This window comes from Eschrichtius robustus, chromosome 5 (genome assembly GCF_028021215.1).
Source record: "Eschrichtius robustus isolate mEscRob2 chromosome 5, mEscRob2.pri, whole genome shotgun sequence".
NCBI classification, from domain to species: domain Eukaryota; kingdom Metazoa; phylum Chordata; class Mammalia; order Artiodactyla; family Eschrichtiidae; genus Eschrichtius; species Eschrichtius robustus.
The window spans coordinates 65436912-65463436 of record NC_090828.1 but is presented as its reverse complement, the minus strand read 5'-3'; the positions used below and the strand labels follow the sequence as shown (position 1 = coordinate 65463436).

The following is a 26525-nucleotide window of genomic DNA, read 5'->3' as shown; positions in this document are numbered from 1 at the left end:
AAACAACTGAAATAACAAATGGTAAGAATCTAGGTGCTGACATTTTCATTGTCTTCATGACAAAAATGAATAAACCAAATTGTATGATAGCTAGCTAATTCTATAACTGAAAGATTTTGCTTGATCTTACGTTAGTTAATTTATGCATACTACCTTAGATCTAACATTTATTGCTCTTAATCCATTACCACCTATTTTATAATGTTTCAACAAGGATTCTTTTCCTATCCATTTTTTTTCTTTTAACAATGCATAATCATTGGGTTTTGGGGTGATTATAAACATTAGAAAATATGAAAAAATAATTTTATTTATGTATGTATTTAAATCAAATATATTTTTTTCCTGAAAGGGCGGAAACAGAAAGTTTGAAGAAAGGTTATCTTGAATGAAACTTAGAGAAACAAGTGAAGAAACCTATCACTACAATGGAAGGAGAAGGCAGGCAGTTTTAAGTAAGAAGAGAAAATAAGGAAGCTACAAGTCATATCTTTGAGTAATTATCAATATTTTGAAAGACTAAAACCATGATAAGCATCATTAGCACCTATATGCAAATACCAGATTAAATTTGACCATATTTACATTGTGGGTCGATCTCCTCATGGCTTAAATCGAACTATTGTGATCTTAGATCGGTCTAATGCCATTTTCTTATCCATATAGCAGGATAAAGTCATAGTAATAATAATAATAATTTTAAAATGAATATTTTGTCCTAGATTTAGACTTTCATGAATATTACATATATATTATGACATTTAATCTTCACAACCGCCATTTAAAGTAGGTAAACTTCGTCCTGTTTAGTTATAGAGAAGTAAAATGAAGCATAGCCAACATATGAAATTTGCCAGGTCATAGAGTTTAGTTAGTGTCAAAGCTGTGTTAAACTCCTGTGCTCTCAATCAGCACTGTCCTGTAGAATTTTCTGCAATAATGGAAATGTTCTGTCACTGCACTGTTTAATACATAGCCACCTGGCACATGTAGAAATTGAGTACTTGAAATGTGCCTAGCACAGTTGAGGAAATGAACTTTTAATTTTATTTAATTTAATCAAGTAAAATTTAAATGGTCACATGTGTCTAGCAGCTACCACACTGGACAGCACAACTCTAAACTAATTAGATTATTTTGGCTGCTGGCCCTGAAAAATCTTGTGAAGTGTACAAGAACACCATTTAGAAGCTTTTTCTTAATCAGCTGGAACATCACTCCTTGACCTACTTTTAATAGAAATCAATACTGTATATGGAAAAAAATGTAATGTATATACTGGTCTTTATTAGTAAATAATATGGTAAATAGCTTACTTGTAAGCATTTGTATGAAATAAACAGTATGTAAGTCGGGTGCTTTCTTTAAGTCAAAGGGCAATTTTCTCTTTCTTTATTTGGGCTTGCTGTGAGGGCATTAGTATACATACTTAACCCCACATGAGGAAAATAATAGAAGAGAGGAAAGATAGGGGAAGCTGGTTGTTTATATTTACTTAGAATGTATTAGATGTTGGCATTATGGAGCTAAATGGTGAGTTCTCCTGCTTCCTTCCGGGTCAGGTCTGCAGGGTGTGCTGAGTAAGCAGGGTGGCAGCAAAGGACACTTAATATGATTCTTTCAGGAGCATGTGAGGTGACTCCTGTCCCTTGCCCGCTGTTCCTCCTGCCAAGTGATTTTAATATTAATGGGCAGGAATCACACAGTAGGTGTGCCCTTTATTCTCTCTAGAATGCCTTAACACTCCTTCTTCCTTCACTTTTTTGTCCAAAAGAGCACTTTCTTTACTTATATAAACATCACAATAGTGTTTTGCTTTATATGTGAAGTCTCAAAAAGCAAATTAATATTTTCCATGCCTAAGAACATTCTGTAAATAAAAACAGCGTTTCCACTTCCTGAGAACCCAAATTCCACCAGAATAAATTGGAACATTCTCTCTGTGCTTTATTTTCAGATTCTTGACTCTTAAAGATTGAAATTATTAAAACAAATGCAAGTAATTCAAGAGCTTTCATTCCTCTTTTTCCTCATCGGTGCTGGTTATATTTTAGGCTTTGTTCAGAAGGTCAGAGTTGGCTCCATGGTCATGGCTGTGGAAGGGATTTGATTGACTGCACATGTGCTAATACTATGCATACATTATTGAGGGCACTACGAGGCAGAGTGCCCTCAGAGAACACTTCTGAAAAGAGTAGTTGACTCAGGCCCCACCTATACAGAGCTCAGTTCCTAAAAATAGGTGCTAAGTTGCATCCTTTAGACGCAGGGCTGAAATAAATTCAGCAGTCCTATCTACTCTCTTGATAGACCCTTCAGTGGAGCTGGCCTCCACTCCACCGACTGCTTTCAGGGGACTGGGAAATTTGCTGTACAAAGGAGGAAACTAGTCTGTGAAGAACTGTAAAGATACATGACATTTCCACGAACTTGGGGTTAAGTCTAAATATTATAAAAGGTATGTGTTATATAGTCATTTATACTCTACTTCCAGAGTTGTGATATGTTCTTGCTGATTGCTTAAGATCAATGAAGACCACAGGTCAAATTGTAATTGTCATCACAGCAAATATTCAGTTGCATTTTGTAGAATAGTTAGCATTTTTTATTTTTAGTATTGAAGAAATATGAACTAAACTTGATAAACAGACATCAATGAAAATTATACTTCAATTTATAGCTAAAAGGGAAAACTGAAAAAATTAGTTTATCTTTTATGAGCATAAATTGATAATGTATACAATAATATGTTTGAAATTCTAAACTATATTTCTTTTTTTTAAAAAAACTATATTTCTTAAAATTTGCTGATGGAAAGAAAGAGTTGAAAATATGCTCAACTGTTGCAGCTTGCTCAGAGAAATGTATAAAATGTATTCTTTCTCCAGCCTTAGTTTGATTTTGTGCTTCTTGCCGCAGCCAGTCTCATCTCCTCTGGGAGTATTACTGGACTAAGGATTAAAGAATCAGGTTCTTACATGTTTTGCAGAATTAAGAAAAGCACTGCCAGTTGGATCTGCCAGGCCTAATTATAGTAACTACAAACTTAAAGAGAGAAGACTGAGATTTTACTTTTAAAATAACATGGCCTATATACTGTTTCAAATGAAGTTATTCTGTCTTCAGTTGCCTATGAACACCTTAATTTGGTCCTGTTGTGCCTTAAATGTTTAGATGTTAGAGACTGAAGTGATTTGGAAGAGGCATTATAACAGAATCTCTTACGACACCAATTAAAAGCAAGGACACTTTAAGATTACATAATACAGGGTTTAAATTTAGCCAGCTGGTGCTGAACTGAAAGATATTTTATTTTTACCAGAGCTCTATTTGGTCACTGACGAGCTGGAGTTTGTTTGAATTATTTTAAAATTTTATGTGCAGGGTGCCAAAGGACGAGTAAAATATTTACCTCAGCTACATTCAGAGCCCTGAATTCTAATATGAGAGAGCACCTGTTTTGAGTTTTAGAAGCTATTACCATTGAGTGGCAAAAATATTGGATAAAAAACGGGAAAGTGTTGAATTCTGTGCTTAAATATTTCTCTACTTCTCTGCCTAATCTTTGAGTCTTTTACCTTTTTTACTGTTAACATATAAATGAACAGCTAGATCCATTTTTTAAAGTCATTCAGCATTTCAGATGTCTACAATACGGCAAAGTGCCAGCTGTTTGGGGAAAATGTAGTCTGGAGTTTGGGGTAAATATTTCTGCACGCAGTGTTGTGCATCTTTTAGATACAACTTCCCTCAACCACCTGAAAAATAAAAGTAGATATTCTAATGATCACAGAGAGCTTTACTTCAGAAAATGTCAGGTGGGCCTCAAGTCTTCAGTGATTACAAATGAAGAGAGGGTTGTCTTTCCTCAAGTTTACTTTTGGGTAAAAAAACCCCACAAAGTTCATAGATAATTTACTATTGTTTACCATTGATAGCTGTCTGCTATTCAGTCATTTCCAGTATTTTGCTTCTCACTTACACTTAGCACAATTGAAAAACTTCTGCATATCAGTATTCATTTTATTCGTTTGGTAAAATACTACTTATGATGAGACAATTTGGGGTTGGACCCCCATGGTAACCTTGGAACTGGAAACTGATACTTCCTCTCTTCTCTCTCTCTCTCTCTCATGCATACACATAAGTCTGGGCAGTAAGAGACCATTTTGTAACGCTTGTTTGTTAGCTTGGAGTCACATCTAGATTCTGTAATTTACAGACCAGGCCAGAAACATAATCAGTGCTTGGCAGTATAATTCCCAGATTTCTGATTGAACAATCTGTGAGGGATAGAACTTAAATGACATTACGTTGTCCTTTTTATTTGCTTCCCACCCCCTCTTTTAAAAGCATTCAAGTTACACTTTGAAATTTAATTAAATTGTAATTTTTTTCCCCCTGCTTCTGAGACAAACACTTGCTCATTCAAATTATAGGTTCATCCTTTGCAGAATGTGGGTAACATCAGACTTTTCTGATTCAGGAATAACTTTTTTTAGAACACTGATTTATTCAATATAAGTACACGGTCTTTATGTGACTGCATGATATGTTGTATTGTTGTTTTTTCCCTGACACCAAATGCATGGTATTTTCTGACACCAACCAATTCTCCAATTCTCTGACACCAGCGGGGTGTACAACAATTCAGTTCAATTCTCACACTAACTTCCAGAGTTAGAGCAGAACCCACCGATTGCCCGCACTTTAGCCACTAACTCAGGAACAGCCAAATGGAAGAGATTCATAGAGTAATGGGCGGGGGGGCGCACAGAGCTTCCATGCCCTCTCTGGGCTCACCACCCATCAGTATGTTCACCAACTGGAAGCTCACTAAATCCTGTTGTTTAGAATTTTTATTGAGATTTCATGATGTAGGATGATTGGCTGAATCATTGGCCATCATTAAGTCGGTTCAACCTCTAACCCCTCTCCCCATTTCCAAGGTGGGAAGTGGGGCTGAATATTCAGACTCTAATCGCCTGGTTGGTTTTTCTGGCAACCAGCCCCCATCCTGAAGCTATCTCTATTTCCTCCACCCCCGTATAAGGCCAGGAATTAGCTCATTAGCTAGCATACCAAAGACACCATCACTCAGGAGTTTTGAAGGGTTTTAGGAGCTCTGTGCCAGGAACCAGGGACAAATACCAAATACTTATTGTGTATTATATCACATATATCCACAATGTTACTTCTCCGTCTATGAAACGCTACCTATAAACTCCAGAGTAAAAGTTTCATCCTATTTATTTTCCTAATCATTGGAATCCTTCTTTTGCAAACTTAACTAACCTGAGTACTTCTCCATTTGTACAATATAATCAGGAAAAAGCACAAAGAGCAATGATAATCAGACAGCCAGTGTAAAGAATAAAGGTTTTTTTTTCTTAAGAATTGAGAATCAGCAAATTCAATGAGTTATTTGTATCAGTTTGGATACAAGAAATGAGAGTATTGCTATATTTAATGACTCTTGGGACTTTGTGGGCATACATGATGGCATAAAAATAATCTGGCAGTGAGCAGTGCAATAGGTAATCCAAATTCCTGGCAGAGTGGCTGTACTTCTTAAAATATCACAAAGGATAAAAGGAATTTATTACATAGATAACACAAAGAACCTCAGTGACTATTTGATTTAACACCTTTAAGTTCTAGATAAGAAAACTGAGCCACAGAACATTAACTAGTAACTTACAAGATTTAGGCAGAGAGAACTAGAAACCAACTCTCTTGACTTATATTTCAGTGCTATATGTCATTCTGCAAAGCTTTGTGCCATATCACCCCAACCTTACTCCACCCCCAGGACTTGGAGCACATGTAGAGGTAAACCTTGATAAAGCCTTTTTTCTTCCAGGTTTTTGTTGCTTTTTATTTTGCGTTTCCTGTTTCTCTTCAATTTAGGATAAATTATGGAAAAGGAGAACTGATCCACATATTCATTTAAAACTCAAAAAAACGGTGATTGGTTTATTTTTTAACTTGACTAAGCGTCTAAGTTTGCTCATCTTCTGTGCTAGATGAGCTGCTTCTGCCCCCAACCCCACCGCAGACCCCCATCTTCACCTTGTCATTGGAGACATCATTCTTCACTGCTCCTTTTGGCAGACCTTCAAGTAGGTTTTAGTCTTCTACATTTTTCTAATTGTATGCGGGATATATCCTGTTGCGCGGCAAGGTGAACGCTTTAGATATGTCTGACTGTTCAAAAGTAAATAATTGCCAAATTGCTCCAGGCACACATACGACTGAAAATAAATATAATACTAAAAGAATTACTTTAGGAAATTTTTGTTGGTCAAAGATCCAATAACACATTCCCCCCAAATCTGAATATATCAACATGTGTGTTTCTAAATGCATTAACTTGGTAGTTATCAACATAGAAAAGCTAAAAAGAAAAAATTGTACCACCATTAATTTTTTTAAATAAATTTATTTATTTATTTATTATTTAATTTTATTTATTTATTTTTGGCTGTGTTGGGTCTTCGTTGCTGCTCATGGCTCTCTCTAGTTGCGGCGAGCGGGGGCTACTCTTCGTTGCGGTGGCTTCTCTTGTTGCAGAGCATGGACTCTAGGCACGCGGGATCAGTAGTTGTGGCTCGCGGGCTCTGAGCGCAGGCTCAATAGTTGTGACGCACGTGCCTAGTTGCTCCGCAGCATGTGGGATCTTCCCGGACCAGGGCTCAAACCTGTGTCCCCTGCACTGGCAGGCGGATTCTTAACCACTGCACCACCAAGGAAACCCTCACCGTTAATTTTAAAAGTAAAGTACAGCATTATAAATGATTTCAAAACATGTCAATGGTTTTCATTTAAAGCTTCATAAATGTGAACTGAATATAAAATAATGTTCGAATAATAATCATTTTATTTTATTTTTTAATTCATAGGAAGTTAATTGCATTGAAATAAGATGTAGGCAGAACTCACATTATAAAGTGGCTGGGTTTGTTTAAACTATGTATATTAAATTTTGATGAGTACGGTCACAGTTCCCCATTGAATTGCATTAAAATTCAAGGGTGCTTTATCACTATCTCTGTTGTTGTTGATTATTTCATCTTTAGTCAGTACCATCATAATAAGAATTCAGCTTTATCTTATCTAACCACTAAGCCTTTTTGTCAAGTAATTAGACTTCATAAGTAACTATAGTAAATAAGTGCTCCAGGGAAACAGTGAAAAATCTTTTTTTAAAGCCAAGGATCACCTTTTAATTTATCTGTCTTATAAGTTAGAAGTTTTTCTTGTCGACACAAGGGTCTTATTGTCAAGTTGGAATATTCTGGGAAAGAGAGAGAATAAAGTGAGTTTGGTCACATTATTTAAGGGTGGTCAATTCCAGCTACAAGCTTTGTTTAAAATTCACTGCCTCTGCTTCTGTTGGATTTTGACCGATTCTCCTGAGTATTATATAGGGTAAAAGTCTGCTATTTGGCTACTAGGGTGAAGCCCAGCCCAGTTTCCAGTTGGAACACAGGGGCCAGAGCTAGAGGTGTCAAAAGAAGAGCAACGGGCAGCAGTCAGCCGCTTGGTCGGCTCTTTCTGTCCTCTGTGCCATCCAAGGATGCTCAGAGTGAGAACAGAACCTCGTTACAGCCCTGACTTCTTCAGTAGAAACTATGCTAGCCCTCTGGGTCCCGGAGGACTCAAAAACATTTATTTTTAGGAATGGAACTGTATTAGTGCATGTGTGCTTCAGTCACTGACTCATTCTGGAATGGGAATAATTTCAGGATTCATCATCCATTCATTCATCCAGAGCTGAACAATAACCCCAAGTTTAACTCTGTAAAATATCAGAGAAATGAAATCTGAAAGGAAGGCATATGTTTGTATTAAAGTTGCAATATTTTTTTCCCTACAAAGATCTAGTCCAGCTATTGCAATTGTCAGCTCAGAACTACAGTTTATAGTTTCTAACAGTCCACCCTTTAAATAGAAGCAACAAATTACCGCAAACTTCAATTTTCACTGCTTTTCATTTAATTCACCATTTCAGCCCCACTGGCCCCAGCTTCTCGACTATGTCATTATGTTATACTATTACCATCTCTTTTCAATTTGTGCTCCATTATGCTCATATATACATATATGTGTGTCTGTGTATGTATACATTATTTTCTATAAAGCACAGTGTTACCTTTTCCTCCATATTGTTCTCCATTTCTTTCATATTTTAAAAGTCCATTTAGATGTTCAAAGAAAGATGAGTAGTCTTCAAACAACATCCAATAACCACAATATCATCCATAACGACACCTCTTTTTACCTTTTGTGTAACATTGCGTAAAGAGCCTAACAGAGTTTTGTAAACATTTGTATCGAGAAAGTGCGAAGCTACATCTTTATAATAACGATGACAATAATAAACATTTCCTACAGGATTATTCTCCCATAGATAGCTATATAAAAGGAGTTCCAGGAGTTGACATATAAAATTTCATTATTGATATCATTTTTACATTTTGAAATTAGAAAGTTTTTTGAATAGTTTTTGAAATTAGAAAGATTTCACAAATGATGTGCTATGTTCTCTCTCTCTCCCTTTCTCCTTCCTTCTTTTTTATTTCATTTCTAGTAAAGACCTCTGGAATATATTACTTAACCCTAGAGCTATCACTATCCTTAAGATGTATGAAGTGTCCTCAGTTTACCAGAATCACAGAAACATCATCTCCCAGGGCCAGAAGAGATTCCAAAGGAAACCCACATAACACTTTACTAGGAAACCAGAAAACGCTGTCAAGTAAACCCTTATTAGTTGAACACAGACTTTGCAGCCAGACTACCTGGGTTTGAATTCTAGCTCTGACACTTAACCAGCTGGTTGAATCTGGGCAAATTATTTAATCCATCTCTGTGCCTATTTCCTCATCTGAAAATCGAGATAATAATAAAATCTATCTCACAGGGTTGTTTTGAGGATTAAATAAATTCATATTTGTAAAATGACTAAAACAATAGAGCCTGGTACATACTAAGTTCTACATAAGCTTTTGCTGTATTATCATTATTATTATTGTTCAATATATGAGACTAATATAATAACCTTTACATCTTTACCAGAGAGCAAGATAAGAATATAAAGTACCAAGTTATCCTAGATGCTGAACATTCAAAATAACAGCACACTAAATAAGAACTGTTTGAGAGAAATTTATCTACCTGATTTAATAGGTTGTTCTTTTGTTAAAGGCATCCTTCCCTTTCAGAGGTACACTCTTGAGCTATTTCTGTCCTCTCTGGAGTTGTAGAAAGCTATTAAATACCCTTTTTCTATTATAATCTTTCCAACACTTGAAACTAATAACTTTTCGGTTATCCTTAGTGATGTCAGCATCACATTACTTAAAGAAACTGAACTCTTCAACCACTTCAACCATAATGACTCTGCCTCCTTTCTGATGGAGCTGCTCACAGCCATACACTGGACCTTGTCGTTACTTTGAGTTAGTTCTTGGACTCTCAGAATACTCTTTTAGATCACAGTTTTCTTTCTTTTCAACTACAACTGGTCTTGACCCACAGCATAGCCTTCCCATCCTCAACACATCCTGCCCATCAGCCCTCTGCCTCTTTTGCCTCATCTCTCTGTGTTTTGGATCCACTCACAGTGTCTGAGTAAAGATGGAAGGAGGACTCTTACTGGGGAGGGAGGCACTGAAAGATGGGGCTGTGGGTACCAGACTGTTTATCAGGAGAATCTAAAGCAGAAAAGGCAAAGAAGAATCCAATAATGGAAGAGAAAGCAAAAGCTTAAGAGCCGGTGAAATGGTACAATGCATCAGGTTTGATGGATGAAGCTAAGCGGGAAAATAAATCACAAGGTCAGAAGTAAGGAGAACTAGGAACAAGACAGGACGGAGCCTAGGATGGACTAGGGCACCCATTTCAACCTGGGCCAAGAACAGTTCAGAAGTGTTGGTGGCCTGGTGTTAAGGGCTCCTGACTCCAGGCTTCAGGGATGGGTCTAAAGCTTAAAGGAACCATGAGACACCAAATGCCCACTCAGCCTGGGCCCCATTGTCAGCTGCAAGAGAAGAGCTTTCACTGACCTCCCATCTCATTTGTCCCCACCTTCTTGAGCTAAATCTACCTCATCAAAAGCCAGTTCAACATTTTCCTCATAATCTTATATATGTACTCCCATCCCCAGGCTGCCTAGGTGTATATATTTATATATATATATATTTACATATATATATTTAAAGGTCTGTGGTTTTGCATATATGCTAATACCCAACAATCATTTTATTCACTTTTAATTGACTGCATATCACATTCACCATTATTCCTGACAATCCCAGATGTTCTCTATTCTAATGTACCACTGGAAAATTTGAAAATGGAAACAAATTTGTGGGTAATATGTGTTTTTAAAAGCCACGTTGAATTTTAAAAGGTTTGTCAAGGTTAAGATTAAGACTTAGTTACTAGACATATACATTGATATAATATGGATGGAGCTGAGAACTGATGGAGTGTGTGTGATAAGACAGAAACAGAAGACTGGGGATGGAGCCCTGAAAAATATACATGGTTGGGTGTCAAGAACTGTGTGTTTGTGTGTGCGTGTGTGTGTATGTTTTTCAGGAGACATAGATAGATGAGTGTTACTTTTTCCTGGTCTAAGCTACTCACCAACTCCACACTCGGTTTTGAGAGTTTATAAAGAACAATGCAGAGAATGCTGCAAAGCATCAGCATTTTTAATTCCTCCTTCTGAGATATTTCTTGTAATGGCAAGTGTTAGGCTCCATGAGTTTTAGGACATTTTCCTCAGGCCCTGCACTGCTGGTGAATGGGACCTGGGGCTTTCTGCCGCATCTGCTTTCCTTGGCAGACTTTCAACTCAGAGCTGCACTGGGACACTCTGAAAACTTACTGAGGTCTTCCTCCTAGATCTCATAAAACAAATAGGATACTACTTGTGATTAAATGGTCCTCCAAAGAAAAGTGTGTGTGTGTGTGTGTATTAGTGTTTGCATGTTCTAGCCGCAGTCCTGTACTTGCCCACTGGCCTGGGGAAGCTACTTATTTTTTTCTGGGCCAAACTGCGATAGAGATATGAATGTGTCTTTTCTAATTTCTTTCTGCAAATATGTAATAACAGGAGAATTTCTGGCAGAAATTAAACTGGGCAGAAAGCCCAAAGTTGACTAGTTTCACTTTCCAAACACATTTTTGTGCAGTTCTAATTTTCACCTGCTCATGTGGTGTCCCGCTGAGCATTTTGGAGGATGAGCTGGATTTCATTGTGGCAGACTCACAGGTTCACAGGCAAAAAGTTTATTTTTGCTCCCTCCCAGAAGCTCTAATCCCAAATTTCACATTGCTGCTCTGCTTAAATAACTTCTGTTACAGAATTTGGAACTTGTTTTCTACTCTTTAAAAAGAAGTACGAGAGAGAAATTAAAATCTGTCAACAGGAACCGTAAAAAGATGGGCATTGAATGTTGCAGTATTTTTGCAAGGCAGTTTCATTCAATAAATGCTTATTGGGCATACACTGTGTACAAGTCATGATGTTATATGTTAAATACCTGTGAAGTTGGCCGTATTCATCTCAACTGTCGGTTTGCTTCTTGGCAATCTAGGAATTTTAGGTAATAATAAAAATTGAATAACCAGTTCTGCAAAAATGTTAGGAAAGTCTCTGGCACTCATTGTTAGGGAAAGCACAAGCATGTCATGCTTAGAGGTGCATTATATTTCTCCTACCTCCACATAAGGGCCCACAAGGAGCATTTCTGGCCACTGTGTGATGGCCAGCCTTTCATATTCACAATGTGGGTGTTGCCATTTTGTAAACTGATGAAACTAAGAGATTCTTTGGCTGAAATCATGGTGGACACGGTTATGCAGGCTACTAGAAGACTTAAGAGATGGAGACTGATGCTGAGTTCCTGGCTAGTGGTTGATAACCTGTAGTTGTAGTTAGGTGTCTAAATTTTTAAAATAATCTTTAAAAACAAACAAGGAGATGCTTAACTTTAGAGTCTGAGTTCCCTTTTAGGTAAGTTGTCCTAAAACAGTAGGAGGTCACACTAAGATGAAGTGATTTGTCCATCTGCCTAAGGCTTTTGGTACCTAAAGGGAGTAGTCTTGTAAAGTGATGCTATTTTAAAGCCGTGAGAGCCTAGCTTCATATGGAATTTTACAAAGAAGCCCAATATATAGTTTTTAATTGCTTCTTACATTTCACTTCCCACAACTTTCCTCCTCTCACCTTCCACTACACTTGAGTTTAAATACCATTGGTCTAGGAAAACTTTTGTTTGCAAGTTTTAATTAAACTCTCTGTTGTTCACAGATGTTACTGTCTTAATGTGCATGGAAAAGAGCAAGTTTCAATCTGAATAACATTTAAAGACTGATTTTTACACTTCGCCCTCTAAAAATAGGAGTGAAATAAGCAGCAGAAACTGAGTTCCTCCACTTATGGGGCACTTACAGGATTAGGTTTTGAGTCTGAGGGAAAAGAAACAAATGCCAATGCCAAATTTTTTAAGATAAGTAACTATAAATAAATTAAGGGATGATGAGACTGACTAACTATGTATCCCATGTGTATCTTAAGCAGGGAGGACTATTAAATTACTTCCACTCATTGGACAGTTCTTAGGACCAGCATATCATTAGGAAACTGACATCATCTCTTTCTTTTGAAATTACAGTCTGTGTTGATATGCAGAGGATATTTAGGTCACGTTAATGGTGACAGGGAGAGTAACCCAGCACCTGGCTAATTCAAAGTCTTGATATATTAAAATCGTTATAGCTTTAATTTATAAACATCCTTGTTCGAAATTTAAAAGACTGTTCAAAATGTATACAGCACTATCTAGTGTCCCCTGCAATTACGGGGGACAATAATCAGAAAGGAGTTGTGACAGTACAAACATTTGACAAGTGCTGATTACCTTTCATTTTAGAGCATGTTAGAAGAACCAGGGCTTTGGTAAGAAAAGCAGATTCTTAATATTTCTGCTTAACATTCACAGCTTTATCTTCCTACCCAGCAAACATTTAAATGATTAAAGATCACATCGTTTGCAAAGTGTTTATTTCTTTAGGTAGAATTTTTCTAAGTACATCAGTGCTCTGAAAGAGTGAATTTACTTCCAAAGGCGTCTTTTATTCAGCAAGCAAAATGTTGCATTATTTAAGCATTTTCACTTTTCTCCTTGATTGCTTAGCTTTTCCAGATAATGTTCAGTAAAGAAAGTATATGGAATTAGTGTGCTTTCCTTTCTTTGATCAAGTCTATCAGCCATTAAGTTCAAATGAAAACCATATCAAAGTATGCTGTTATTTGTGGACTTAGGCAGAGAAAGCATTTTAAACAAAGACTTACTTAAGGTCATTGAAAAGAGTCTGTGTAAATTCAAAGACCGAATTTCTCTAAGACAAACGGTGGACTGAATTAAGTACATTTTATTATTCAAAGGAAAAGAATGATTAGTAAGAGAGAAGCTGCCACAGCATCAATTGTCTAAGTCATTGAGAGTCAGAGCTTAGTGATTCGCTTTCTTTTAATATCCTTTGTCAGAATAAATCTCAGATGCTAACCTTAATGGAGAGGTGAAAGTCGGAAAGAGGGTGAAGAATTGAGGAATTCCTAAAAATGGATCTGGAAACGTCTGGCTTCTCCAGACTGCAGCTAGCATAGAACTGATTTAAGGTAATAGTAAGTAAGTAACTTTCCTACCCTGCCCACGCTCAAACAATTTAAAGGTAGGCATGCTGGGAAGATGTTTTTCAAAGCTGCAAATTACTAAATGTTCATCTGCATTTTATTACGGTTGCTTATTTTTGATCTGTTGAGTGACAACAGCATACTTGCAACTAAACGAAACAGTTCAGTACACATGAACTAGCTTCGTATGGATTTCTTAAAAGCCTGTGAGAAACAAAAGTCGATTATTTTAGGGAAAGACAAATTCTAAGCTAGTAAGCAGTAGGAATAAAAAAGGAGTATATTAGGAAATAATGAGTGAGAAAAAGAAGTTATATCAAAGGGGTAACAACTTAGGGAGAGGTGAATAATGTAGAATGATACCAACTTTGAAGATTTTCTAGAACAGAGATTTTAGGAAAAAAGGGATGGAAATCAATTTAAACAGAAGGAATACACAGATTAAGTAGAAAGAACACCTATATTCAAACTAACCAAATATTAAAACACCTCTTCCTTTAGCAGTTATCAAACACCTAAATAAGGTTCTTAGTAGGGGTACAGAGGCGCCTAGCAATGCAGAGGTACTTATAAGAGCAACCGTGGGATGGATCATAAGTGAGGGATCCAGGATCCTTCTCTTCTTTGCCTTTGGTGGGTGGTGACAAGGGCAGCAGAGACTTAGGGAGCGGCCCAGTCATCCCCGCCTGACTGGTCCAGGCCAGGGTTCGTTGTGCCAAGCCCACTGTTCAGAGACCCTATAGGAAAATGAGAAATGTGAATAACCTTGAGTGATGGTGCCAGGATTTTACCTAAAAAACAGAGAGCAGGGGAAAACATGAGGAACCATCGCAGGGAGAAAAGGAGCAGATCTGTCCCTATAGTGGGCCATACTAGGGTGATTTTCATGAACTTTACATTTTCAGGGGACTGCCCTCTTCTTTGCTGGTGAAAAATTGGTAGTTCATTGGCTAGTGCCAAAAACACGGAGAGACTAACACTTTGGATATCATATACATTGACATTCTTCTCTTTTATATATATTTTCTCCATTCCTATAGCCATATGAGCAGGACTGTGCTAACTTCCTTGCCCTAATCTCTTACTGTAATTATCTATTCTTTCACAATCTATTGCGTTCTCCTTGTTTCAAGCAACATGGCGGACACTTGGCTTATAAAGAGGAATGGAATATCATTATAGCCTTTAGATTCATATGGACCAGAGTCAAGTCCTATCCTTTCTGCTTACTAACTCTGAGATTTGGGAAAATTTCATAACTTTTATTATCTCAGACTTGTATCATGTCAGATTATCTGGAAAATAATACCTAGGATATATAATAACACCTAAGGTGACTGGAAGCCAGTGAGCATATATTATTTACTATGTGCAAGATACTATGTAAAACCCCTTACTTTAATAAGATCTCCTTCAGTCCCCACAGGCAATCAGATTCTGGTATCATTCTCATGTTATAGCTAAGAAGAAGGAGACTTTGAGAGGTTAAGGAATTTGCTTAAAGTCAAAAGTAAGTGTCAGAGATAGAATAAATATTGGGCTTTCTGGGTCCAGGGTAGATGGTCAGTCTCCCTGTGGGTCTGCCTGCTGCGGGATGAAACCGAGACAGAACCCAGCATAAAACAGGTTTCCTAAATGAACTTAACCCTGTGCTGGAGGAGTGTGCATGTGGGTGGAAGGTGAGAGAAGTAGGGAAGACAGAGAGATTCAACGATACACTAAAAAGTAACAAGTAATACAAACAGAAGTGTAATTTTTAAATGTTGGGAGAGTACAGCAGAGGGAGCTACTCACCGCCTAGATTAAGTGGGGAAAAATCTGAAGAGAAATTGAGCCACTGGGGGGATACATGTGAGGGACTTTTCAACCCCATCAAATCTGATTGGCCTTGATCTATTTTAATTCAATTTCATCTCAGTATAAATAGATGTGATTTGGGGGATGGGGAGGTGGAGTGTGTGCTACCAAGTTCCTCAGGATTCCCCACCTAAGGAGGACTCCATTTGGTATGTCTTCAGAAAAGGTAACTTCCTTAGCAGGGCCAGCCATCTGGGAACTTTTTTATTCCTAAATCAGCATGTCGAAATGGTTGCAACCTGTTGTGTTTCTCTTTTTAGAGATAAGGCCAGATTAACACTTAGAATACTGTATTTCTTTTTTTTAAATTTATTTTTATAGATTTCTTAAGCACTAGTGTTTTTGTTGTTGTTGTTGTTTTAAAGAGATTGGAGTTTATTTATTTATTTATTTTTGGCTGTGTTGGGTCTTCGTTTCCGCGCGAGGGCTTTCTCCAGTTGCGGCAAGCGGGGGCCACTCTTCATCGCGGTGCGCGGGCCTCTCACTGTCGTGGCCTCTCTTGTTGCAGAGCACAGGCTCCAGACGCGCAGGCTCAGTAGTTGTGGCTCACGGGCCCAGCCGCTCCGCGGCATGTGGGATCTTCCCAGACCAGGGCTCGAACCCGTGTCCCCTGCATTAGCAGGCAGACTCTCAACCACTGCACCACCAGGGAAGCCCCCAGAATACTGTATTTCTTGAGGATCTCTCTGGCGTTTTTCTTTTCCTCTCCTTTCAGGTAGAGCAGGACTAAATACAATGGTGAGTAATCTGTGCCCTGCCCTGAGCACGGTGCTTGGTCAACAGCAGATGAACAGTAGATGTTTACTGAATGTACGCCTAAAGCCTTAAGAGGAGAGTTTATCAAATATTCTTATTGTATACCTGGGATGCAGATTTAAACAAGAGGAAACTTTGATGGAAGCATGCCACCACCTCCCATGCCTTGAGGCAAAACAAATCAATAGAAATGAGAGCAGTGGACCTTGCTTCACATTTTCCTTCCCTTATAGTAAAGTGTGTCTCTCTCCCTGCTGGCTTGGATCAATACCTAACCCCATCTCAAGTTTGATCTCTATAGTGACCAAAGAAATATAACTGAAAAATTTGCTTTGATTTCTAATTCTGAACTCAAGCTTATAAGGACAAAAAAGGATTCGCTTAGAGACATAGAAATTCAGCTTATTGGTTTCCCTTTGATTTATCCCTAGATACACTGAAACAAAGAATTTGTGTGAAGATGTTTAGGAAACAGAAAAGAGGATTCATACCCTTAATTTAAAATTTACTTTATAATGTTATATTTTAATGAAAAATACTTACATAAGAGACTGTGTAGAGTTAAATAGCTTTGTAGTCAGAAATACCTGAACTTAATTCCAAGCTGAGCCGCTTACTATATGATTTTTACCTTTTTAAATGTTACTTTCACTGCAGTAAACCAGAAATAATACCACCCATCAGATATAGTTGTTATAAGAATTAGATGTAAAATGTAGGTGTGTAAGAATACATGTAAGATGATTAATGCGAAGTTGATACTCATTAATAGATGGTTATCATTGTGATAATGCAACATAAGTCTGATTGTGCTAGGGAAGTGTCTAACAAGAGACTTATATTGTAAACATATGCATCATCTATAAGCATTTAATAGTTTTAATTTATTCGACTATGTCAAAGGCATTTAAGTCATTTTATTCAATTATGGATTTTTTAACTGGCCAATTCCTTAACTAAACTAAGCAATTAATTAATTTAATAGCAATATGACTGAATTTTCAAATATGCCTGAACTAGCAATATTAACCTGCTAATGATTATTTAATTTCTGTCTAACTTCTGTACATTGATAACTGCTCTCGTACCAGAAGCACTTCTTGTGAGATGATAGGGGCTGCAGAAAACAGAAGACAAGTCTATGTAAGAAAAACTTACTACAATTAGAAATGGCAGTTCTGTTACTCAAAGAGATTACTATCTAAATGGACATTTATGCTGAGTCTTGTCTATAAGTAGGTGGACATTTATTCTTTGGGGTGTAAAGAAATTCAAAGACGTTTCCATCACAGGGTGGTTTGTGTACATGAATCTGTGCGATTAGGGAGAGCTAGAACTGAAATATGCCTTAAGAAGAATTTACTGTGTAGTGATTTCTGACTTGGTCAGGTGTATGTGTATGTACAGTGGATGCTTGTATTAGTTTCCTGTTGCTGTTGTAACAAATTACTGCAAACAACTGTAGGCGCAAACAATTGGGCTTATAATAGCACAAATCCATTATATGATAGTTCTGGAGGTCCAAAATGCAAAATGAGTTTCGCTGGGTCAAAATCAAGGTGTTGGCTGGGGCCCCACTCCTCCTAAAAGCTCTATGAGGGAGGTTGCCTGTTTCCTTCCTTGCCTTTTCCAGCTTTTAGAATCTACCTACATTCCTAGACTCATGGGACCTTTCCTCCACTTTCGAAGCCAGTAGTTTAGATTCTGCAATGAATCTCTCTCTCTCTCTCTCTCTCTTTCTTTTTCTTCCTCTCCCTCTTCTTCTCCCTCCCCCTCCCCCTCTTCTCCTTCTCCTTCTCCTTCTTCTTTTTCTTCTTCTTCTTCTTCCCTCTCTGTCTCCTTCTGTCATTACCTCTCCTTTCTGATTCTGACTCTCCTGCCCCTCTTTCACTTGTAAGAACCCTTGTGACTACATTGAACCCACCTGGACAATCCAGGATAATCTCCCCATCTCAAAATGCTTAACTTAATCCCATCTGCAAAGTCCCTTTGGCCATGTAATGTAGCGTATTCACAAATTCTGGGAATTCACAAGGGTGTGCATATCTTTGGAGGACCAATATTTTGTTTACCATATTGCTAAATCTTGTCATTTTCCTCTGTCAGGCAACTGGATGTATAGGATATCTTCCAGTACCTGGTGAATTAGGAGAATAGTGGTTATGGAAGATTTAGTAAGGAGGCGAGAACTAATCCTTTTTATTACCCTGAGAGATGATCTGTTTTTGTTAATGTATAAATCATGCTAATCAGATGAATGGATGGATTTTGGGGAAGGTGACAGTAGTACACACAACACAATGTCTTTTTGGGGAGTGGGACCATAGGGAGGTTAGTTTAAAAGATGGAATCTGATTCACTGGGTTCGTATGCTGGAGGGGCGGCACAGTATAGCTTTCATGCCATCATGGCATACACTTCCACTCATTTCAGTCTTTGCCCTTCCTCTCCATGTTTTTTAAAAATTGTAAATTAATGCAAGATTGTGCTATACACTTGCTCTTTCATTTTATTCTCCATTTCTTGGCTCTATAATATTCAAATGAGGGTAAAATATATAAAACTCAAATTGATTACAAATTTGACTTGGCAGCAGCATTCTGAACGTTTAAAAGAGATGGATTTTATTATTAGCTGAGGGATATGCAAATATTATAAATTATAGGAAATTTATTCATGCTAATGGCTCTGAGTCTATGGTATGTCCATCGGTATGATATGCGGTACACAAATCCGAGCTGGATTACAGATCGTATATTTAGATTTGATAGAATTTAGTTCGTCATTCTCCCAATTTAGTTCTCAATCAATTTTCTGAGTTCAAAGCAGTTGACTTCTTTATAATGCATCCAGAATATAATAGCAAGGCTATTGATATGTCACCAAAAGTACGCTTGCCTCTTTGAAGCTGGCATCTATATTTGCATCAGCTTTGTGGGCTTCCATGTGACACCCCAGCTCATTCTCTGCCTGGCTTTTAGTTTGGACTAAATAAAGGCTTCTCGAATTGATTTTAGAAAATTTCCAAGAAAAAAATCATTAAATTCTCATTTTTCTGCTCGAGAGTTCAAATTACTATTGAACCTTACAATTTCTTTTGAGTCATACTTATACATTGCATTAGTTATCCAGGACTATTTGTTTATTGTATATATTTTATTGCATAGGCAATGAGTCAGTTAACAACAAAAAAGGCATCTTTTTGTTGTTTGAATTTTCCTTCATCTGTTTCCTTGGGCAAGTGATTGTTTGGGTTTGTCTTTTGGTTTTTGGGCTCTTGCGCTTCTTGAGATGTAGCATACATAGAATTGCGCTTAAGTCACAGAACCTGGAGCCAGACTGTCTAGCTTCCCTTCCAGCTCTGAAGCTCACCAGCCACATGACCTTGAGCAAGTTTTACAATCTCTTCTGTGTCTCTGTTTCCTTATCTGTAAAATGGAGATTAAAAATAAATATAGTCTCTACCTCACAGGGTGGTTGAGACCATTAAAAAGACTAACTAGTCTGACACATAGAAAGCACTTTATACATATTTGCTATTATTTTCTTACTTGTGAATCATTCTTTTAAGTCCTTTATCTGTCTTTTCAATAATGTTAGTTTTTTTTTCCAACCAATATTCTTTCCAGGAAATTAACACTTCAACATATTTATTAATAATTGTCCCTTTTCCATTTTCCTTTTGCCTTATAAATTTTTTGAAAGATTGTTTCACTTTGAAATTTCATGCTTAGAAAGTCCAACTAAAATCATTTTATGAATTACTTATATCTCTCTAAGAATTTTTCATCAGTTTAAAAAGCATTTAACTCTTCATCTAATACTCCGTGTGTAATATGCAGTGTGGTGAGGAACTCTGAATGTTTTCCTCAAAATCATTACCTATACTTTTCCCAACATGATTTGTTGGTAATTCTGCTGTTTCCTCCCGTCTCTGCATTGTCCTCTCTTCCACATAGTCACATGGCCAGCTCCTTCGCGTTTCAATGCAAATGTTCCACTTCTCGGGATGCCTTCCCAACACCTAGCTCACTGACACACCCAGGTGGATTAGGTTCTCCCCTGTAGGCTCCCAACTCACCTGGTGCAAAACCATAAACTCCTTGGGCTATAATTGCCTGTTTTCTCTTGCCAACTAGACTGACATCTCTGGAGCACAGTGACTGTGTCTTATGCTTATTGTAGATAATCAATGTTTATTTAATAATAATGAATACGTATATTAAACTAAACTTTATTAATTCTATAATTCAAATAATTTATTTTTGAAGTTTCATATGGCAAAGATGGAAGAAAGTTAAAGTCATCCACAGCAATTACAGTCCCATAAAATTCTTCTTCTTGTTGCAGATGCTTTTTATATGTTTCTGTACTATGCTAGTCAGCATGTAGAGTCACGTCGTTGTTACAGCTTCAGAGTGGGCAGCATCTTCTATCCACAGAATAGCTCTCTATTTCATTTAACATATTTTGTCTTTAATGCTACTTTGCAGGAAAGGAATATAGTCATGATAACTTCTCTCCATTTATTTTTGCCTCACAATTTCTTGGCCAATAGTTTCTTTTTAAATTTTGTGTCTTGCAGGTGGCACATGGTTGGATTTATTTGTCTTTGTCTTTTAGGGTGAAGTTTGACCCGTGTTCATTTCCGTTTGGTTTTACACTATTACATTTGGTTTTCTTTGTTAAGGCTCTTCGTTTTCTTTTTTGGCTGACTCCTGTTAGACGGACTGTGTTTGGCATTTTGTTGACTTCTCACGTGAGTAGCAACTTGAATTCACATACAGTAGTCCTCAAAACTAAAATTTCAGTAACCAGTAATCAGCTCTCTAACTGCTTTTAGTGTTCAGTGTTATAAAGAAGATACCTCAGGATTTCTGAATTTTGTTTCTTCATCACAGAAACTCTTCATGTGTCTGGATAATTGTAGAACTTTTCTTTTTCCTTGATTCTGAACTGTTTTGCTAGGATTTGCTGATATATTGGTGTTTTAAAATTAAGTTTATTCCTATATTATGGTAAATACTTTAAATCTATGCCCAAACTTTATCTTCAGCAAGAATTTCTTCTATTGTATTTCATTTGTTCTGCCCACTCTCCCTCCCTCCCACAGAAATGCTGTTATCTTCTAGTTTGAATTTTGCTGTCTGTTCTCTATCTTTGTCATCTTCTTTCACATTGTTGTTAGTATGTCATTGGTTTTCTCTTCTGCAGCATATATTACTCTATTAACTGCCTTCAATGTGTATTTTAATTCTTCTAAGAAGCCTTCAATACCCTTAGTTCTCTTCTCACCTTTGATAACTTTCCTTTCTTCTGATTTCACCACGGCTAGGAAATCAGACACACCTCTGCTTACACCTGTACTGTAAATCAGACAGAGCAAATATCAGCTTCACAACTCAGATATTAGCAAGTGTTCTCTTAGTGAAATAAAGAGGTCAAAGTACTTTTTACTTTATTCTATAGACTTATTTATTGATGACCGTAGCATCATTTTTTTCAGTCAATTATTTGCTTTTTAAAAATTTTTATATAAATTTTAAATGTTACTTTCCATTTACAGTTATTACAAAATGTTGGCTATATTCCCCATGTTGTACAATACATCCTTGAGTCTGTCTTACACCCAACTTGTTCTTTGTGTTACCTTTCTCTTTAAAGTTACCCTAAACTCATTTAACACTGTTTCCAATCTCAGTTGCATCCAAGTCTTCTGAAATAACACATTGTGAGGTCAGGCGACCAACGTTCCTATCTTCTTCCCCACACATCCCTAAGTCCCTACGTAAGGGACTGTCTTATCAACCCTACAAATTTACATCAGGTGTCATCAGCATCAAGATAGGAACAGATAGGTGCACTGCCTTATAGTACACTAGTCAGGAAACATCACCTTGTTTTTCAGATGAGGAAATTGAAAGACACTGACTTAGGAGGTTAAGAAACAACATGGACACAGGTTGTTAGCTGAAGGTTGGTTTTCTATTCCATGACCCTACCTGCGTAGGCAAAGTTACTGATGGGAAAAAGGGAAGGAGAGAGAGAGCGAGAAAAAGAGAGACAAAGAGAGAGAGAGATTAAAATGTAATGTTTTTTCTGTGATCAGAATAAAAGGCTACAAGGCAATGGAACCAAATCTCTTAATACTCAGGCAACTGATTTCCTGACCATTAACCTTAGGCATTTCCCAGTAGGATGAAAATGATAAAAACCATTTGGAAATATTTCGAAAGTAAATACTCTCTGTAAAGTTTTGCAAAAATAAACTGCTGACTTTCTGTTAAGATTAATAAAAGAATGACATCTTTAATTAATAATGTGCAAAATGAAATTTATATCTTAATGTGGAAAAACTTCAGTGGTTCATGTTCAATAAAATTTATATAGTGACCATTTACAACAACGTAAGAAGAGTACAGCTGAACATAAACGGAATTCATCTGTGCAAATAGATAATCCAGAGAGGAAAATAAATACATATTTTCTTCAGCATGTGAAAGATTTTCAGTAGTTGGTGGGAATCTCTTTTTATCAGGATCAGCTGGAGGAGTGTACCTTTGTGTGGATATGAGGTTTTGGAAGACAGCTGAATTTTTAAAACTAACTGACATTTATTGGGAACATATCAGTTTCTACAATCACAGCATTCACATGATACAAGGTCTTATTCCTTTATATTTTTTCCTTTCAATACTGTGTGAAATAAAATATAAAAAATAAATATTAAAATTTTAAAAATATATTTACAAATTTTATTAAAATAAATGAAAAGTTTAACTGAATAAGAAGTCCTTAAGGAAAAGCAAATACGCAGGGAGTCAAAAAACAAATGATTTTTAATTTTTCCTGGGTCGCAGTAGTTGTTCTCAACTGCTGTTGTGTACAGAAATCTTGGAGAAGCTAATAGAAAGAACAAACAATGTAATAAGATGGTTCAACGTGGGGACTGGGTAAGAAGGTAGGGAGAACAGGGCAGGGAAGGAACAGCTTGGTGGTCTGTTACCTGGGGTTGTGTGGGACTTGGTTCATTGTAATTAAATCAAACCGATTCAAATAACAAAGTATACCAAAGACTGCTAACCCTGTGAGTCCAAAAAACTACCAGCCCTAAGGTGAAAGGCAGGGGGTGTATGAATGAGTGATAAACATATCAAAACCCACACATACACACATATACACACACACACACACACACCATATACTGGTTGGTCCCAGAAGGAGCCCTTGAAATGATTTTGTCATTACAATTCTTTAAGAGTAAACCAACAAGCAGAGTGATAACAGCAAAGAACACTGGATAAAATAAGAAAAACTAGTTTTGGAACCAACTCTGGCACCTATATCTAAATAACCATCACATTAACCAGGGAGGGTCCTTAGGTTTCTTTCACATAAGGAAATATTTAGACATGTTTCCTTATGCCTAAAAGGAGTTGGTTAGACTAGGTGAGACTGTATCATCTCTAAGACATTTCTGTTTCTAACAACTGTTATTCTTTGATCATGCAATCAGTCTTTTGCTCTGTTGGCAAGTATGTAATTCCTAATACCCTGTATTTTTGTCAGGTAGATGGCTTACATGGGAAAAGATAAGATGCTCTGGAACGACTGACAAAGGTTTTTTTTTAATGGGACTATTATTTCTTTCTTATGTTACACATGCCTCTATGGAATAAAAGGAAAAAAATCCACAGTCTGTAGTTCTCATAGCATTCACATATTTTAGATTTATCTCCTTGAGGGTTGAAGGGTAGGGAGAGAAGCAAAGAGCAATTTTTAGACTTGCCAAAGATTTAGTCAAACCACCAAATCTGACACTTAACTGATTGTGTGATCATGGGAAAGTTTTTTAACTACTCTGACTCTCCATTTTCTTTATCTATAAATTTTAGAAAATAATAGAACCTACCTCATGAGGATGTTAGAGAAGTAAATGAGATGATGCTTTTATAGCATTTAGCATAACTCCAACACATAATGCTTCAGGACATGTTCATTAACATTATGTATCTCTTAATAAATACCTATCGTTTATCAGAATAATTGCAGGAGTAGGAGTGGGGACAATATTTTCTTTTGCTGTTTGCATAAGCATATGCTTCTGTGTAGGCATTTTGTAGCTTTGCTTGAAAGCTTGAAAAAAAGAGGGTGACCATGAAACGTGGAAAATACCATGGAATGTTACAGTCTGTTTTCCGAGACCAGATGTTTTAAGTGCCTTCACTGTTCCTAAGATGATGCTATTTTCTTTTCAAAACCTGAAACGATGCTACATTTGTTTTCAGTGACTGCTGGCCCTAGTAAGCCTGCGAGTGGATTTGCAGAAGACAGTGCTGCGCAGAGAGAGGGTGTGTCAGACCTCCAGGAGGTGGTGTCCTTGAAGGAGCGGATGGCGAGGTACCAGGCAGCTGTTTCCAAGGGTGACTGCCGCAGCTCCTCCGCCAACGTAAGCTGCCTCTGGCGCTTCTGCATTAGGCAGGCTGCTTGCCTGCCTTTCACATGCCTCCTTAACACTGCACCATAAGAATACTACTGGACAATGGGATAAAGTAGAAAAAAACACAGAAATAGTGTGTATCAAATCCAGAGTATCTGAAATTAAGCTTCAGCTCTGCCACTTATTAGTTGTGTGAACTTGAGCTACTATCTTAACCCTTCTCTGAACTGCAGTTTCCTTAACTGAAAAATGGGAAAAAACCATCTACTGCAGAGGGTCTCTGTGAAGAGTAAAAGAGATAATTTACGTGTAAGCCATAAGGCACTGTATAAATGTGTTACTACTGCCATAATTATCATTTAACCTATAGCTATTCTCCTTGGGAAGGTTGGGAATTAATTTCAGATCTTAATAATGTGGGTCTGCATGCTGCCCTCCTTGGTCTCATGTATAGTTCATTTAAATTCACTGGCAGTATAATTTCTTTTGCTTTTCTCGTTTCTCTGTATGCCCTAAATCCATTAGAAGTAGCTTAATCAACATAGAAATGAGGGAGATTAGCAATGTAGGGACTCTGCTAAACCAATTATGATTACAGGAAACAGCAGGATTCAGTAAGACCACCAGTTTTTAGAGCAAATGCATAATAAAGTCATATTCAAAAGAATTTGTTGGGTTCCATATTCTGTGGCCTTCAATCCACAGGATTTGATAAGTCATTTTATATCAGTAGCAGCTTTATAGCTTAATGGAATATAAGGATATTCTTTTATTATTATAATCTCCAAATTAGCAAAGTTGTTCATTTAACCAAAAGAGAAAGAGAGAGAGAGAATAGCCAAGAAGGCTGGTATTCTAAAATAGCTGCTCTGAACAATTTTCTTTACAAATCATTCAGAGACAAGAATGACTGTGCCAAACTCATTAACAATGTTGCAATTCTAGATGACATTTAAGTTTTTACATAGTTATTGAAATACATTTCAGGCGCACCATAGATTTTGAATGAATGTACAGAAATGACGTAAGTAACTTCATCACTTCCAAAAGTAATAGTATCCCTCCAGCGCCTCCTGCCACTCTTCTTACATAGCACCCCCTGCTGGATCATTAAGGAACTTTACTACAAATTAGTATTCTAAATTGGAAACATGATTCTTGGTGAAACAAGCTGACTTTGAAAATACCTAGTTAAAGACTGGTTGTTTAGTAAGCAATCTTTTATCTAGGAAGACTTTTATCTTGCTAAACACTAGGAGAATATACCATAAAACAAATTTGTATAAGGCATGATTCGTATTTATAGTGTACTAAAAGGAGAATATTTAAATTGGACGCATAAGGAAACTAAATTATCTCACTATTTAATATAAAAATTTAAAATTTTAATGCTATTCTGAAGAAATTCTACATATAAGGAATTTAATAATCCTTCTCTTTCCTGCCCATTTACAGACAAAACAAATTCAGGGGCAGTGATTTATGGTAGATCATGCAGTTAGACAGGGACAAAGCCAGACTAGATTCCAGTCTCTTGACTCTAGTACTCTTTTAACTATATTCAACTGCCTCCTCTTATATAAGAAAGCATCTTTGGTCCAAAAAAAGTGCCCTACTGTTTGGTTTGGCCCTAAACTAATATTCTGAGAAAAACTGAGCACACATATTGTCTCAGAGAAATCCTGATAAATATCTAAAGTAAAGCAAAATAACTGCCTTATTTGGTCAGTTGCATCAAATGTTTGTTCAATCAAAGAA

General features: G+C 36.9%; 1 protein-coding gene across 2 annotated transcripts in view; it reads left to right on the top strand.

Moving 5' to 3' along the window:
* Positions 1 to 26525, top strand: part of XIRP2 (xin actin binding repeat containing 2) — a 287840-nt gene that overhangs the window by 216829 nt on the left and 44486 nt on the right. For both annotated transcript variants that reach the window (XM_068543949.1, XM_068543948.1), the window contains exon 3: positions 24616 to 24776. In XM_068543949.1, coding sequence (XP_068400050.1) covers positions 24616 to 24776 — 161 coding nt within the window. The remainder of the gene's footprint in view (positions 1 to 24615; positions 24777 to 26525) is intronic.